Raw genomic sequence first — 17,887 nt, 5'->3', positions numbered from 1 at the left:
AAATCTGGGATACCCACACTTTGGAAAGCTGAATTAGGGCACACTAAGTTTCTGTGATTCAGTTTCTCCTTGGCTTAACTATACTGGTTTAACTGGTTGCTTGACTTTGGCAATGATATATAATATACTGTCTGTGCAAGCTTTCAGTTGCCTAAAACTACCAGAATCATCTAAAAGCTACAACAAATGTGAACGTTTTAATTAACTTACAAATAAGACTCTCTTTTCTGCTAAACAGAAGGATGGTAGGAGAGGAGATTGAAACTAGGTAATAAATAAAAATAAGTACTCACGGAGCCAGGACTAGCTATTATGAGGCAGGCAATGCTGCCATGTCTCATGGGCACCAGGAAGTCAGTCCTCTCAGAAAAATCCTGAGATTTTTTTGTTGTTGTCTAATTTCATGGGATCTTAGTAAATTAGGTCAGAAAAGGCCTTGGGGATAGTTCAAGCCCCCATCTGAGGCTTTAGTTAGAACAGTCAGAAATGTGGGGGAAATTGAGGCAGATCAAATATGAGGAGTACAAACAGCACACAATCCATTTAGAACCTAGAAATTTTTCTAGTGCCTGTTTATAGATTTCTTTTGGCATTTTGGTGTTTTCCTTCTAGAGAAGTGTGTGTGTGTGTGTGTGTGTGTGTGTGTGTGTGTGTGTTGAAGAGGGGTGCCTAGAAAACCATACTCTGTCCCCCCCAAATCTACACCTTAATTGGGCAATTATATTGGTGTCCCCAGAGACACAGAGCTGGAAGAGTTTAGCATTCCCCTGTGGATATCTGATGGGGATTTTCTTTGCTGGAGCATGGTAACCAGGGCAGCAAGAAGCCCAGCCTGGAGGCTGGTCAGAGGCTAACCCAAACAACTTTGCTTAATTTTGGGCTACTGCTGGGGGTGGGGGGGAGTGGCTGGCAGAGAGAAGTGTCTAACATTCTTGCCTGCTGACATCAAGCTGCAAAGCTGCTGCCCTCTGGTGAGTCAACAGCAAAAAGCTCACATCGTTCGAGACGTGCTGCCCAATCAGAGACAGTGGTGCCACACCTCAAAATTTTTTCTACCCCTCAGCATTCTGCAGCCTTCAAATAGCTCCTTCCAGAAAAAGAATGCCGAGATGATTAAACTTGTAAGAAGCCCAGACTCTTCAATAATAAAAACATAAATTCCACATTAAATTTTAAAGGAATTTAGGACTGTAGACAACTTGCATCCTGGACTTCACTTATTTTAAAAAAATTCTTAGGAGTTCCCTTCATGACTCTGTAGTAACAAACCCGATTAGTATCCATGAGGGCGTGGGTTCAATCCCTGACCTTGCTCAGTGGGTTAAGGATCCAGCATTGCTGTGAGCTGCAGTGTAGGCTGCAAATGGAGCTCAGAACTGGCATTGCTGTGGCTGTGATGTAGGCTGGCAGGTACAGCTCTGATTCAACCCCTAGCCTGGGAACTTCCATATGCTGTAGATGCGGCCATAAAAAGACAAAAAATCCAAAAAAAAAAAAAAACCAAAAAAAAAAAAGCTTAAACTTTTTCTTTTATGCTGAGGCAAGGGGGCATACTGAAAGACTCACTAGTGCTTCGGGGTTTTCTGGATATTAAAATTGAGATACATATATGACACAGACATCCTAGAATAGCACTAAGTTCCACTGGCAGTTGTTGGAACTCAGCCAGCATATCTAGATTTTTTTAGCTGTTATAATGAGAATTATAAATATGCATATGTGTAGATTCTATGGTGAAAATGAAAAGTACACACATCTCATTTTATTAATCAAGTTTGTGTTGCCTGTTTAATAATGTCTCTCAATTTCTTCTATTGAGCAGAAGTCAGTGGGGAAATATCATCACGAGGCAAGAGGTAAATTATTTGCTTAGTGCAACACAAACCTGCTTGTCAGGTAAAAGCAGAGTCCTTCTATAATACTGCTACCATATGGCACTGCCATATCGTGAAGCCCATAAAAGGGACTGACATTGTAAAAGATTAACTGGTTTTACTTGGCAAGGTCAGGTATCTCGATGGCAGGCTATAAAATGCTATAAAATGGTTAAAAGAGGAAAGGGAGTCTGTAGTTGGAGGCTACCTGAAATTTTGGCATTGGCTTTCCTTACAGTCCCGCCATCTAGTTTGGATTGTCAAGACTAAAAAGGTTCACTAGGCCAAGTGAGGATGCTCTCTGCATGCCTGTGGTACTATAGCACCACTAGGAAAAGAGAGAATTGGACATGAGGAAAAGCATGCAGCCAGCACTAGGACTGCTTCCCCTAGGACTGGAGATCTCAATCATCTTCTCCTACATGCTGCACAAAAAGAGTTGAAGGAAGGCTAGATTATATATACATATTCATTCATTCATTTATCCATCCACTCATCCATTAGTTTGTCCATCTTTCATTCATATGTTCAGTGACTAAAAATATTTTATTTAATTTTTATTTTTTTTCATAGCCTAGGTTCCAAGCAAGAGGCTACTTCTTGTTCAGAAGAGGACACAGAAAGAAAAACATAATTGCAGTTCAATATAATTAGTGCTGTAGTAACTGCAACCTGTATTGAATTCTTATTAAATATCAGGAACTTTTCTCAGAGCTATAAATAAACCCATACAATACCAAGATATGGATTTGGCTATTACTCTTTTTTGGAGGAACAGAGGTTGAAGAGATGAAGTCCTACAGCTTGGAAGCAGTGAACAACAAAAATTTAAGCTTAGACATTTTGACTTGAAGTTTGAATCCTTAACCACCTAGGAAATATAACTAAAACTACAATAAAAACCACCTGCAATGACTCTTGAAAGAAAAATAATTCTCTAAGTGAGAATATGGGTAACCGGTTAGAGCATCATGGTGCTGGTGGCGATTTGTAGGCAGAGAAAGCTGCATATTTGAAGACCATGGAAGGTGTGCTGTCAGGGGAAATGAAAGTGATTAAACAGTGTGGGAGGTTTCTGTGGGTGATCTGGTTTTCTATTGGTGCATAACAAAGCACCAGTGCTCCTAAAGAGATTGCTGGACAGAGGACACATTTCCTTTTATGACCTAGCCTCAGAAGTTACATAGCTTGACTTGTGCCAGACTCAATTAGTTGAGGCAGTCAAAAGGTCCTTTGCCCAAGTTCAAGTGGAGAAGACATAGATTTTAGTTCTTAACAGAGTATCAAGATTCTGGAAAGGCATGTAGGGATCAGAAATACTGTGGCATCATTTTTTTTTTTGGGAAATAAAGTAAGATAAAGGCAGCATACTGTCATCATAAAAAAGAGATTTGGAGTATGACAGGCTTTGATTTCAATAATGGGTTCCACCACTTAGTAGCTGAGTTACTTTGGCCAAGTGGCTTAACTGTTTGAAGTCTCATTTTTTTAATTTGTAAAATAAGGATGCTAGTAGTTAGAATTGTTAATGATTAAAAAAATACATGTAAATCCTTTGGCACTGGAGACTGGGACAAAATAGTTACTTCATAAGACATAGGATTATTGGTTTGCTAACAGAAAGAGAGATAATTGGAGAGGGAGATGAGGCCCCGTTGTGGGAGGGGTTTCATAGCTAATAGGAAGTTGGTGAAATCATAATAGCAATAATAGCCAAAAGTTACTGAAAACTAGGCACAGTGCCAAGCTCTTTCAAAGGAGTATTTCCCTAAATCTTCACAACAAACCTATGAAGAAGGATTATTGTTATCCCACTTTATAGATGAGGAAATCAGGATCAAAGAGGTTAAAAAACTTTCATAAGTTGGTAAGTAGCAAAGACAGGATATAAATCAAGGTGATTGTATTAGCAGAGCCTATACTACCATAGTTTGGATTTTAACCTGAAGGCTATACAAAGCTACTAAAAAAATTTAAACTGGGCAGTCTTATGGTCAAACTTGCTCTTTAGAAGGCATTGTGGAAAACAGATTAGGGGCTGGTAGTGAGGAGAGCAGTTAGGAGATGATGGCTCTGATCTAAATGAGAAATATTGAGACATCTGAAATATTGAACCTAGATATAGTGTGGGAGACACAAGTAGAGAAGGAGGGTCTAAGAAAGTAGTGGCACCCATCCTTGATTTTTGATTGGATGTGGAAAGAAAGAGAGGGAATTTCCATCATCACTAGTTCGCTTTGAGTGCAGGCACTGGCATGTGCATTATTACTCAGGGATCTAAGTAGAGAAAGAAAACAACCCCCTGGGGTGCCTTCTAACCTAAAGCATATTTCCTAAGTCCATGCACTCTCAGTCTAGACTGAAAACAAACAAAGCAGACTCCTCTTGAAGCTCTCAGATCTCTCACCTTGCAATTCTAGCTTTTGAATTCCACGCCTAGTTTCCTTTCCCACACGCCAAGCCCTTGTCCTGTGGATTACAATGATCATTTGTGTGTACTAGGTGACTATTCCTTCCACATCAGGGGCCTTGGAACGATGAACTAAGGCTGCTCTCTCCCGTCCTTACTTCCTCTATCCAGTATTGTAACAACATGCAATCTGTTGGTTCTTATAAAGGATGCTGACTGATGCTGTGATGTGGTCTTCAGGAAGCCAAGGGATCTCCAAATGAGGTACTTATTGGTTGTGTCATTTAGGTTCATGCAAATTCCCTTTGGAGGGCCAGTATGCTCTTTGAAGGACAGAGAATGAATATTTGTCATTAGATAAGACATTCCATATCTTTGATTTAGAACTTTAATCTATTTTTTTTAAATAACAATGTTGTCTTTTTTTATTACTCAATGATTTTATTACATTTATAGTTGTACAATGATATAGCATTTCCATCCCAAACCCTCAGCATCCCCCACCCCCTGAACTGTCTCTTTTGGAAACCATAGGTTTTTCAAAGTCTGTGAGTCAGCATCTGTTCTGCAAAGAAGTTCAGTCTGTCCTTTTTTCAGATTCCACATGTAAGTGACAGCATTTGATGCTGGTATCTCATTGTCTGACTAACTTCACTTAGAATGATAATTTCTAGGTCCATCCATGTTGCAAAAAATGCTGGTATTTCATTCCTTTTAATGGCTGAGTAATATTCCATTGTGTATATGTACCACATCTTCTTTAGTCACTCCTCTGTCGATGGACATTTAGGTTGTTTCCAAGTCTTAGCTATTGCAAATAGTGCTGCGATGAACATCGGAGTACATGTGTCTTTGCGAGTTGTGGTTTTCTCTGGATAGATGCCCAGGTGTGGGATTGCTGGATCAAATGGTAGTTCTATGTTTAGTTTTCTGAGGAATCTCCATACTGCTTTCCACAGTGGTTGAACCAATTCACAATCCCACCAACAGTGTACTAGGGTTCCTTTTTCTCCACACCCTCTCCAGCACTTACTGTTTGTAGACTTTTTGATGATGGCCATTCTGGTTGGTGTAAGGTGGTACCTCATCGTGGTTTTGATTTGCATTTCTCTAATAATGAGTGATGTTGAACATCTTTTCATGTGTTTTTTGGCCATCCATATGTCTTCTTTGGAGAACTGTCTGTTTAGATCTTTTGCCCATTTTTGGATGGGGTTGTTTGTTTTTTTTGGTATGGAGCTGCAGAAGGTGTTTATAAATTTTGGAGATTAATCCCTTGTCAGTCAACTCATTTGCAAAGATTTTCTCTCATTCTGTGGGTTGTCTTTTGTTTTGTTTAGGGTTTCTTTTGCTGTGCAGAAACTTTTAAGTTTAATTAAGTCCCATTTGTTTATTTTTGTTTCTACTGTCATTACTCTAAGAGGTGGATATGAGAAGATGTTGCTGTGTTTATGTCAGAGAGTGTTTGGCCTATGTTTTCCTCTAAGAGTTTTATAGTATGTGGTCTTATATCTAGGTCTTTAATCCATTTTGAGTTTATTTTTGTGTATGGTGTTAGGAAGTGTTCTAATTTCATTCTTTTACATGTGGCCGTAAAGACTTTAATCTATTTCTGGGTCAAGGTCTGAGAAATAAACTGGCCCTTGATGAAAAAGTTAACTAAAACAAGTGAAGAAACCAACGGGCAACCCCCTATACCTAGTTTTGCTCTATGAAAATATTTGTCTTTTCAAATTATTTTCTTTAAATTGGAATAATTTCTGAAATTAAAAACATGGTTGTGATTTTATCTGGTGGATTTATTGACTATTATTTACTTGTTTGTACCTTCTGTTTTCCTTCTCTATTTCAAATTTCTGAAAAGTAATTTTATTCTGATGCTGCATTTTTAATAAATTACTGTCTCCCTCAATGGACTATGGAGGTTGGCATTTTTTTTTAAGGAATAAACATTCTTTTTTAAAAAATTAGAGTATAGTTGATTTTACAGTGTTATGTCAATTTCTGCTGTATAGCACAGTGACCCAGTCATACATATGAGGTTGGCATTTGATTGAACAATTTTTGTCCACCTACTGGTGCCTTTAGATAATAGTGGGAGATCCATTTAACTCCCTGATTCAGACAATAAATCACCTGAGGAGAGATTACTACTCTCAATGTTTGAACACTTGTCTGTGCATGTTGCTTGGCCGTTATTAATTATGCCTTTCCCTGTTAGTCTCTGAAGATATAAGCTAGTTCACTTATACCAGTACATGAGGTTACTAGGCACTCCCAGTTTGGACACAGAACTGCTTTAGGATCTCAGACCTCTCTTCCCTTAATCATCATGGAGGTTTAAACTTGGCTTTGCCCACCAAATGATGCCTTTAGAGAAATCACCCACTGTACCTTGAATACACTTCAACAGTTTTTTCATTTATAAAGAACTTTATCAGCTGTTTTATGATTAGGACATTTCCCTTAAATGGAAATTTCTAAATTAGTGAATGAAAATGAGTGAACAACTGATAAGGTCATACTTTCTTGTTAATTGAGCACTATAAAGTAGCAACAGATTAGAATAACAAATTTAAGGAAGTGTCTGGTTTTAGAAGTTTTTTTGCTTGTTAAAAAAGCTCCCAAACCACCAAACATCAGACAAAAACAAACAAACAAACAAACAAAAAATGACAGTGTGATAATCTAATCTACTTTCCTATTAATTAAACCTTGCCACTTAGGGGATTATTTTTCTTCTTTTCCAAGAAGGAGACCTCTTCCTTGTGACAGCCCAGCAATTTAAGCACATTTTCCAAGCATATAGAGCAAATAAGAAGCAATCATTCATCAGTCATAAAGATAAGCCAAGGAATGGGAATACTTTTGTAGGTCACGTCACCTGGCAGAAACTTTGGACTGATCCTTTCCTGGTTCAAGAGTTCAACCATAAGACCTACTTTCCCTATCAGCTGGCTCAAGCTGATAAGGTCCTGAAGCAAGCAAAGATTCTTTATGAGCTTTTATTTAATTGTCCTTGTGATATAAGGATTGGGGGTTAGTCTGTACAGAGTTACTTCTGGTTTGCCTATTTTTCTTTTGAATAAATTACTGTCTCCCCTGAGGGGACAAGGTAAATGGAGTTTGGGTAAACACTTTTAATCAAATTTCTGGTACCCAGTACAGAGCCTTTATCCCTAACAGGTTTCCTGTGAGTATTTATTGAAGAAAACAATTATAAATTTAGCTTTAGATTGGTAATTGGTTTGGGATAAACATTGATGCAAGAGAAGAATGATTAAGTAAGATCAAGTACTGTATTGCATGCCCATAAAATGGATCAGTTGCTGCTGATGGAGATAAGGGTAAGATTGAGGGTGTTAGAGTTCTTTGAAATTGCATATGGGATGTTATCTGTTATTAGAATGAGATGAGTCTGTCTTCTTCCCACAAATTTGGCCCAAAAGGAGTTCATTCATAGGTGTAACACAAAAAATCGTTGTTGGGCTGGTGTCCCAGGGAAGTGTCAATGGATTCCAGTGCCTATGCTCTTTTGAAAGGAACTGAGTATTTCTGATCTCACTTCCTTTCTCTTCTACACCCATCCTCCTCTATCCTCCTTTCTATTTGGTCTGGTGAACACCAATAGTAGAACATTTTCTGGAAGTTCCATTCTAACTTGTGTTCAAGTTTTGACTGGGTCATAAACTCTTTGTTGACCTTGAAAAAGTCAACTAACCTCCCTGAGCTTTAGCTTCTTCAGCTGTAAAGTAAATAATTGAATTAAGTGATGGTCAAAGTGACTTTACTAATTCTATGATTCTATTATGTGACTAGACTTTAGTTATAATAGCTTAAATTAGATACTTGATCCTTTACTAAGATGCAGATATTAATCACTTTTCTTTAAAGGTTGGGTTTGATTCTCTGATATTAGGAAATTAAAAACTCATATTCATCAGTGTGGATATCCATTAGGTGACTGATATTTAACCAAGTAGAATTCTTATCTGTGGCTGAGAATCTAAGAATCTTTCTGGTAATATCCCTTGAATTATTGAAGGTTGAAAGCCATTAGATTTCATTCTTTAATAGGACTGTGGTTCAAACATAGATTTTTAGGTTCAAACATAGATTTTTAGGCACTTTGGAGTACAATAGTGTAAACAGATGAAGACATACTTTTCAGTGTTTTCTTCTTCTAACTGGTACACACATCTCCATGTCTTAACATCATCATAATGGTACCTATCACTATTGAGAGCTCACTATATGCTAGACACTGTTGCTAAACATTTGTAATTTTACTTAGTTCTCAAAATGTGGTATTTTTCATAATTATGATTTTTGTTTTGAAATTATCATATGTAAGTGCATACCATATACATATATATGTACAGTTTGTAGAATTAGAAAGCAAACACCCTATAAACACTTCCCAGATAGAGAATTACAGCCTTATCAGTCCTCAGATGTCCCTGTACGCCCTCTTCAGTCACAACCCCCTCTTCCCTTTAGAAGCAACCACTATTCTAAATTTTGTATAAAACATTTTTTTTTTTTTAGTTTTCCATCCCTGTATGTATCCCTAGATAATACATGGTTTATTTGTTCTTGTTTCAGAACTCAATGAAAATAGACTCCTACAAAGTGAATTCTTCCATATCTTACTAGTTTCTCAATATCTTATTTTGAGATTTATTATCATTGATGTGCGCAGCTGTAGTTTATTTACTGTTTAACATTCCATTGAATGATTTTGCTCCAATAATTTATTCTATGCTGGTGGATATTTGGATTGTTTTCATTTTATTTTTTGTGTTATGAACAATGTGGCTTTGAATATTCTTATACATGCCTGGTGTGTGTATGTACATGCACACATACATATATATGTACACATACTTATGTATATGTATATGTCTGTCTATCTTAGGATACACTAGAAAACCCAGGCCCAGAATTTCCAAAGAACTCATTTAAGGTCAAAGTGGTAAGGTCAAAGTCTGAACCAGAAATCTGTTGTCAGAGTTGGCATCCTTAAACACAAAACTCCTTGGATCCCCATTTTAGAGAAGAAGCCATGAATATATATATATTTTGGCTGTGCCTGCAGCATGTGGAAGTCCCCAGGCCAGGGATTAAAACTGTGCCACAACTGTGACCCAAAATGCTACAGTGGCAATGTTGGATCCTTAAGCCATGGAGAATTTTTAAATTACTTGCCCAAAGAGTGGGGATTCAACAAAGGTCACCCTAAAACCTTTCATTATTTCTTTATCATCTAAAGCACATATTATGATTCTATTTGTGAAACATTAACCAATCACAAATAAATGAGATTATACTTGGCACCCTTATCTCTTTACAAGTGAGCAGATATCAAAATGTAAAAATATAATTTCTTATTATCCATATAAATTTGACATAGAATTATTATTTTTCCCCTTAAAAATAGAAATAGAAATGAAAAGAAAAGCATTTTTTTATAGTGGACTAGCGATCTCTCTCTCTTTCCCTCTCCCTCCTTCTCTTCCTCCCCCTGCCTCCCTCCCTCCCTCTTTCTCTCTCAGCTTGCCAAATCTCTTTAGCAATATGTAGCAGTTGTAAAAAATATTCCAAAGTACATATGTTATACAAGTGAGACACAAGTCCAATAAATGCTTATGATGTGACTGGCAGAATATAGGCTGCTGTAATCAAGATAGCAGTAATAACTTAAAAGTTTTTTCATATGTGCAAAGCACTTGGGAAGGAGCATTTGGTGTGGTGAGCAAAAACAACCAAGTGAGTGTGGCAGTTGGGACATGAAAGGAATCAAAATGTAAGCCCTGCTGAATCACCAGCCTCTTGGAAACACTTGAATGAGTTTCTTTGCTAGATGTTTTTCCCACTACATGGTAATAAATAATTTTCAAGAGAGAATGAAATGAAATTTCTCCCTTGTATGAGTCACATCTGTCTTAGCTGCAAGTGAACCCATCTTGAACTTGTTTAGGTAAAATGAGAAATGCTGATTCATGAAATGTCATGAAGAACAGAACAATCAAACCATGGGAACTTCAGGGGTGCAGATGGACTTCCAGAAAAACTGGAACAACTGGTCAAACCCTACTGAGGCCTCTTTCCAACTCTTGTTTCTGTTTCTTTCTCTTTGATGGCTCACTTCTCTTCCACTGGAAATTGGTTTCTTCACCATGGCAAGGAACATTGCTGTCAATACTTTCCTGAGTTCTATATCCTGCAACTTCTACCATGGGTGATGGATTAAACCACACTTTCTTTGGTGAAAGGTTAAAAAGTACCAGGGGAGGGAGATGTTGTTGCTTCAGTTAGGAGATTTTGTCCCTCTCTAGACCAATTTACTGTTCTCTGGGGGAGGGGAGTGGAGTTATATCTAAACACAGACATTTTCTCAGAACCACTTGGTTTGACTGGGGGAAGAGCATTTCCATAAGAATGGGAGTAAGTTTTACAGAAAGAGGTACACTGGACAGGTAAAAGTATAGTTCTTCACTAGTTCAAACAATCCCCATATATTTTCAGTATTTTATAAAGAGAGCTTTTTAAAAAATGTTCCCAAACCACAACAGCAAATTTAATCTTACAATATTTTCTTCTTGGATTATTTTATTCATAATCTACTTGAATTATTAGGTGAGCAATCAACATGAAGAAATGGATATTCTGTCTTCTTGATGAGTTTATTAAGCCCATAACTCAGAACTAAAGGACACGAGGCTAGGCTTAAAATAAATCTCTCTAATGGCTAATTTTTATTTATTTATGTATTAATTTATGTATTTAAGTATTTATTTAATTTTTGCTTTTTGGAGCTGTACCCTCAGCATATGGAAGTTTCCAGGCTAGGGGTCGAATCAGAGCTACAGCTCTGGCCTACACCACAGCCACAGCAATGTGGGATCTGGGCTGCTTCTGCAATTTATACCACTGCTTACAGCAATGCTGGATCTTTAACCCACTGAGCTAGGCCAGGGATCCAACCCACATCCTCACGGATAATAGTTGGGTTTATTACCATTGAGCCATGAGGGGAACTCCAAGAAAGCTAAAATTTTAATCAAAATTAAATTAGCAAACTAGCAAGTTGTTACTTCCCTTTTCCAGTTTACTCATATATTTCTATTAGCATTGGCTAAGAGGAAGGGTGCTGTAAAATATAGAATCAGAAAACTCATGTGTTCATTTTCTGTTGTGTAACAAATCACTACAAACTTAGGGCTTAAAAAATGCCATTTATTATCTCACAATTCTTGGGGGTCATAAGTCTGGGCACAATGTGGCTCAGCTGGGTTCTCTGCCTAGAGTCTCACAAGTTCAAAGTCAAGGTATCAAAGTCAAGGGACTGCAGCTCTCACCTGGAGCTTGATCCCCTTCCAAGCTCACTAGTTGTAAGCAGAATTCATTTCCTTCTCCTGCCTTCCACATGAGTCCTTCCATCTTTAAGCCAACAATAGTATATTTGAATCTCTCTGACTTCCACATTCTGACATCCCTCTCCCTGATTTCTCTTCTACCACTGGCAGGAGAGGCCTGTAAGGGTACATGTGACTAGATTAGGTCTACCCGAATAATCTTTTTTTAAAGGCCAACCATGACAGACACAGCACAATCATGAGAAGGAGTAATACCTCATCACATTCACACATTGTAGGTATTGTGGTGTGGAATCTTAGCATTCATTCCCAGAAATTCTGTCTACTACAACCTGGTTTCTGGGTTGGACTTTACCATGAATTACCTATTTAACTTCCCTGAGCCTCAGTTTTATGTTTGGTAAAAGTGAGCTTTAATGCTACTGCCCCTACTTACCTCATATGACATATGTTAGGCTTAAATGTAAGAGTGGATGCCAAACAATTTTCGATTCAGTTGTACAAACATTACCATATGTCATTGAGGCTACAAAGTTCCATACACTTGAAGACATAGAAGGACTATGGAAATATAAGTTATTGTTTTTATAATAAATTCTGAAATATTTCATATCTGATGCAAAGAATTAACTGATTAATGTTTTTGAATTATGTAAAACTTTGTAATCACAATTACTGTAAGCAAGACACTCCAAAGCCAAAGCCAAAAAAAAAAAAAAAAAATCCAAAAACAGTAGTTATTTTAAAAGGGCTCCAGTCCACATATATGAACAAAACTATCCATGTTGCCAAAAAACAATGAAATTTCTTCAAATTCTCAAATTGGCTTTTGGTCTTAGTATAGTATTACATTTGCAAATGAATAACTTTAGACCCTCATAATTCTCACCTCTACCCCTACCATCACAACTCCTTATGTCATTACCAGGTCTCAGAAAGTTCTCTCTTAAATTTAGTCAAAGTTCTTTATGATAATGCATTACTGCTTTTATTATTTATATTGGATCAAATTACCCTAAATGCATTAAATGGTCTAATTCTTCCTGTTCCTTAGATAGGTCCCTACTTGGATCTCAGGTCCTCAGAGAAGCAGGTACTAAGATGAGATTAGATTTGCAAGATATTTGCTGAAAGAGAACTTGTGGCAAAAAAGTGGAGTGGAGCAGGAGGAGGCTGAGAGGACTGTTAGACCACAGTGCAGGACTGATCCCTGTGAAGGAGAGAGGGGAGGAATAAAGACCTTAAGATTTCAACTCTGAGAAAGTTTTGGCAAGGCTAACTGGGAGTCTTCAAGCTAAAGTTGCCTCTCAGAGGACACCTGCATCTTCTAGGAATGGATCTGCATTAGCAGTCCTGCTGTGCTTAACCATGGCTGGAAGCAGCCACGGAAAGCATGGCCTCAGAACAAATGAGGTGATGGATTTCAGAGAGCAGGAGCCAGAATCATTAGTCTATTATGATTCCCACAGTGGTCACTATAATTACTATCCCAGAAATCTGTTTTTCAGTATATACATGGTATAATGTTCTCCTCTTTCATCCCTCAAAAGCTAGGTCACTGAAGGGGCTGATTATTCAAATTCATGTGGCATCTCTGGCTGGATAGTTTACATTCATCATATTTTTATTTTATTTAAAAATACTTTTACTAATGAATTCAATTCACCCTTATCATCCTGGTTGCTTCCTCTGTCTTCTCCTTATAAATATTACTGTTGTAAGACCTGCCCTGTGGCCTGGATCTTCAACCTTTAATCCTCAGTGACCTTGTAGTAGTGATAATAGATTTCTTTTTTCTTTTTTTTCTTTTTTTTTTTTTGGGCTGCATGTGCAGCATATGGAAGTTCCCAGGCTAGGGGTCCAATCAGAGCTACAACTGCTCCTCTGTCACAGCCACAACAATGTGGGATCTGAGCTGCTACTGTGACCTATGCCACAGCTCACAGTAACGCCAGATCCTTAACCCACTGAGAGAGGCCAGGGATCAAACCTGCCTCTTCATGGATACTGGTCAGGTTTGTTACCACTGAGCCACAATAGGAACTCCCTGATAATAGATTTCTAACTGCACAAATACATCAGACAAAACACTTCATTACGATGAACCAGCGTTTGGATCCTGAATGCTTTTGAGATTCCCTTAATGTATGAAATGGACAACTGATCTGAGTCACAAGGACTCCTTTTCTTTTGTGGCCTGACATTGGCCTGGAAGAAGACTTACAGCTTCTGTGTATGACTCCTTTTTGTTCTTTTAAGAGAGGGGAAGAATAGGGAAGGCATCCTTTCAAGTGACTGTATACTGTACATTTGAAAAAGGAGCACTATTAATATTGCCAGAACCACAATCATAACCAGGATGGTCCTGAGAAAACTGTGTTATATGGTCACTTTAGGGTCTCTCCCCTGAGGAGTGAGGGGAACTTGTACCTCTTACCTCACCAAGCACATGATAAGAAAGGTAGCTGCACAATGATTTAAAAGAATCGTTTGCAAAAAGAGTGATGCAGAAAGGTGGAATTTCTAGACTTTTTTCCTTCTCAAAACATGATACCTCTTAGGACTCCTGGTTCACTTAGGTGTATTTACTCCAAAGCTCTTCCTCCCTGGGGCGAAGGTGGGGGCAGGTGAGTGGGGGCTATGCTCTCTTCAGGGCTTCTCCAGGAGAATTTCCAGATGATTTTCAGCTTGGACCATACATACTTGAGGATAATTGTTTGTTTTCCAGGGTAAACAACACACATCTTGGAGGCACTTTTTTTCCCCCCAATTTGAGAGTAAATTTCATTTATATTAAATCAGACTCAGATATATACTAATGGATTAGAATGCAAAAGTCATCTGGATTTAAAAAAGAAATTGTGAGACTTCAAAGATATACGGTCTTTGGGGGGCACTTCATACTCTTGATTAGATCTTCCTCTAAGTATTATTATTCACTCTTCCAGGTTATTAGTTATATCTTGCTGGAAAAGTTTGGAAAGATCTACCCAAGAAATTAGAGTGTGTCCTTAACATTCTCTTAGCTCTTTTTGTCTCTTTTCAAAATTGGATCAAATGGCATTGGACATTACCAGCTTTTTATTGTTTGAACAGTCATCTGAGAATACCACTGTAACTGATAATTCAGTCCTGATTACTCAATGTGCAATAAGACAAAGGCAGCCAGAACTCCCCATGATAGATGGAGATGAGCCAAGACTTATTCCTTCAACAGTATTCATTGAGTGCCTCCTATGTTCTGGCAGCTGTTTTGGAAACTGTGACATAGCAGTGAGCAAAACAAGTAAATGCCTTTCTCTCATGGAGCATAACAAACCTGAAAGAGAATGAATGTTGATACCAACTAATAAATAGTAAAAATAAATTAAAGCATCCAATAACTTTAACTGATGGGATGAAAATAAAGCAGGAAATGGTTCTAGCCTCCTTGGTGTAGGAGACAATTATGGCTTCTCTGAGGAAGTGATATTTGATCTTAGATCTAAATAAGGAGGAGGAGGCAGTCAGATGAAAATTAGGGACGAATCTTTCAGGAAGTAGCAATGGCAAGTGCAAAGAATAAGAGACAATTTGGGCCTTGGGAGGAATAGAGAAGAAGCCTGTGTGTGGATCACAGTGGATGAAGGGGATATTGGCTGGTGAGAAAAGCAGGGGCTTAGCCACATGGGGCTCTGTTGGTCATCGAAAGGACTTTAGCTAATATTCTAACTACAGTGAGAATTTACTGGAGGGTCTTAGCAGGGGAATGTCATCACTACCCAGATTATCCAGATAATAAAACCATCTGTTTCTGAGTTACTTGGCTAAAAAGGATATTATGGCTATGGATATGCATGAAGATTAAGCATAACATGGAAGAACATGGGCCTCAACTAAAACTGACCTCACTTCAACACAAGAAGAGGACAAAGTGGTAGCTAGCAGTGTTTACAAGATCTAAGAATGACTATAAATAATGAAGGAAAGGTTGAGTTTTATTATGAAGAAAAATGTTATGTACATCCCCAAAGGAATTCCCATTCAAAATAATTGAAAAAAGTCTAGGATGTTTACAGTTAAAAACCTTTTAAGATACATGGAAAATTCACACACCTAGAGCTTGATCTCTAAAGAGGTCAGACTTCTTATATAACATGGTATATAATACGTTAGGAAATTTTGTTTATTTATATTTTAACCTACTTGAGTCAAAATCACAAGGAAGTTGAAGAAATCTGAATAACATTTAAAACAGCCATGTAAATAGATTCAAAATCAAGAGTATCAGCACAGCGTTTCTTTGATTTGATCACCCTCTTCCTCAGGGTATTAAATGGGGGAGGGGGAGGGGTTTTAACCTGACATGGAAAACACTGCAATCATGTTCCCAAGGAAAGAGAAGTCAAATAGGAAAAACAAAAACAAAAATCACCAACTCATTTGGAAGCTCATGAAAGGCAGAGTAGAGTTAGTACTTCTCAAGCCCAGTTGCCTCAGCATGTGAATCATTTTACAGGAAAAAACAGGGACTGACTCAGCTTGAGTGAGCTTTTACTGTCCCTGCCGAGGGCTGTGCTCTGTGTGGCCCCTGCTGCTCTCTTCAGACCTTGCCTCCCCCCTCCTTTCTCACTGTGGGAGAAACAGGAAGTGTTGTTTGTTAATAAGCCTGCCTGGGGTCACACCCAAGGTAATATCAGAGGTTTACCTCTACTGGGCTTGGCAAGAGGTTCAAGGATCAAGGACAAGCCCCTGGTTAGAGTAAGAGGCAAGGGCAGACTGAAACATCAACTCACAAGCAGCATTCGACCCAGGACCCTAGAGTGACTTAGTACGAATTTGTCTTTATGAGATCTCATCAGTTGCTCCAACCCTCTGACCCTTTACCTTATAAGAGGGAGACAACTGGGGTCCCAACAGGAGAAGGAGCTTTCCCAGGACCATGAAGTGAGCAGCACTTGGATCTGGACCTTCTGACTCCATCTTCCATTCATCATGGCTCCTTGGCAGATAGATGTTTATAACACAGAGGAGTGTTGCCCGGGGTGGGGTCTCTTAGCTCCCCCATCATAAGCTGTTCTTTTCTCTTTGCCTTTTAGTTGTACCACATGGCTTCCTTCATTTAGCTCCTGGAATGGAGTCATGCCCTGTCTAACATAGGTTGAGCCACATTAAACTTGAAGATGGGAGAGGGGATAGATAGAGAGAAATAGAGACAGAGAGAGAGAGAACCTGATTCTTATTATATGTTCCCCACCTCACCCTACCCCACTCCTCTTAACAGGGAGAAGGTACCTAAAGAGGCTTATTGTTATGAGGGGCATAATAAGCTCAATGAGTGTTACCCAGGCTGAAAAATCTTAACCATGTCAAAAATCCACTTGAGACAACAAGGCACCAGCTGTTCTGGCCTCATTCCTTATCAGTCCTTGGCTTGGGGAGGAGGAATTTTCTGGAAGGAGAGGGACCTTTGTGGAGGAAAAAGGAGGAGGGGCTGAGGTGAGTGCACTCTAGGCTCTAAAACAAATCAGTGATGAGCTGCTCTATCAGCTGACAGTTTCCTCCTCACCTTTCCTTTCTAGTAGCTATGTATCTCATTGCCAGAGACTTAGAGGAAAAGTAAAATTAAGAGTATAATGTAATCCCTTAAGTATCTTTACCACAGGGGTAGCTCCAACCATACCAAAATTGTCAGTGTAATTCCAGGTCAAGTGTGGTCTGTGATCCAACAGGTAAGTGATCCCACTGAGGAAATTCATGTGGTCATGGTGGCTTTGGCTTTCTTAGCACATACATATTGTTGTGTTCATTTTCTTCACACCAGCTGCTTACTAAGTAGTGAATTAAGTAGATTGAGAAATCTCATGAAAACCATTAACCTAAACAGTTCCTGTTTATGGGTATATCTAACCATCTTAATCAGTAACTTGCTTTGAGAAAGCGTGGGTGGTACAAGCAGGCTGCTGGAGTATGAATCCTCAGGCTACTATTGTTTCACTCTCTGACAATGGGAAAGTTACATAACATTTCTGTGCCTCAGTTTCCTCATTAAATATGGGTATAATAACTGTGCCTACTCATAGGATTTTTGTGAAGTCTAAGTGTGAAATATATAGTATACCTTGCCTGGCAACTAGACATTGTTTGTTAAAATGGCAAAAAAGATAATGCAGATGTATCTTAACATGTGATTTTGTTTATTCAAGGCCACATATTTTAATTTAATCAAGTTTGCCAAACATAAT

At 38.4% G+C, this 17,887-nt stretch overlaps 1 protein-coding gene and 1 long non-coding RNA gene across 9 annotated transcripts in view; one reads left to right on the top strand and one right to left on the bottom strand.

The window, feature by feature from the left end:
• CDKN2B (cyclin dependent kinase inhibitor 2B) overlaps nucleotides 1-17,687 on the bottom strand; it is a 104,631-nt gene extending 86,944 nt beyond the window's left edge. For 2 of the 3 annotated variants that reach the window (XR_301271.3, XM_021082816.1), the window contains exon 1: nucleotides 16,530-16,608. Coding sequence is in view for 1 of the 3 variants with exons in the window: in XM_021082822.1 (XP_020938481.1) it covers nucleotides 16,530-16,625 (96 nt within the window). In the remaining 2 variants the exon portion in view is untranslated. Of the gene's footprint in view, nucleotides 1-16,529 lie in introns of all 3 variants that reach the window. The other variant, XM_021082822.1, reaches the window with a different exon arrangement.
• LOC106509137 overlaps nucleotides 1,494-17,887 on the top strand; it is a 64,015-nt gene continuing 47,621 nt past the window's right edge. Inside the window, exon 1 of one of the 6 annotated variants that reach the window (XR_002335673.1) lies at nucleotides 1,494-4,548. This is a non-coding gene — a long non-coding RNA (uncharacterized LOC106509137). The remainder of the gene's footprint in view (nucleotides 4,549-17,887) is intronic. The other 5 variants (XR_002335666.1, XR_001306441.2, XR_002335667.1 and 2 more) reach the window with 5 other exon arrangements.

The sequence above is a fragment of the Sus scrofa genome, chromosome 1 (genome assembly GCF_000003025.6).
Source record: "Sus scrofa isolate TJ Tabasco breed Duroc chromosome 1, Sscrofa11.1, whole genome shotgun sequence".
Lineage (NCBI taxonomy): Eukaryota > Metazoa > Chordata > Mammalia > Artiodactyla > Suidae > Sus > Sus scrofa.
The sequence above is the reverse complement of the archived record's forward strand: the minus strand, read 5'-3'. Positions and strand labels throughout refer to the sequence as shown.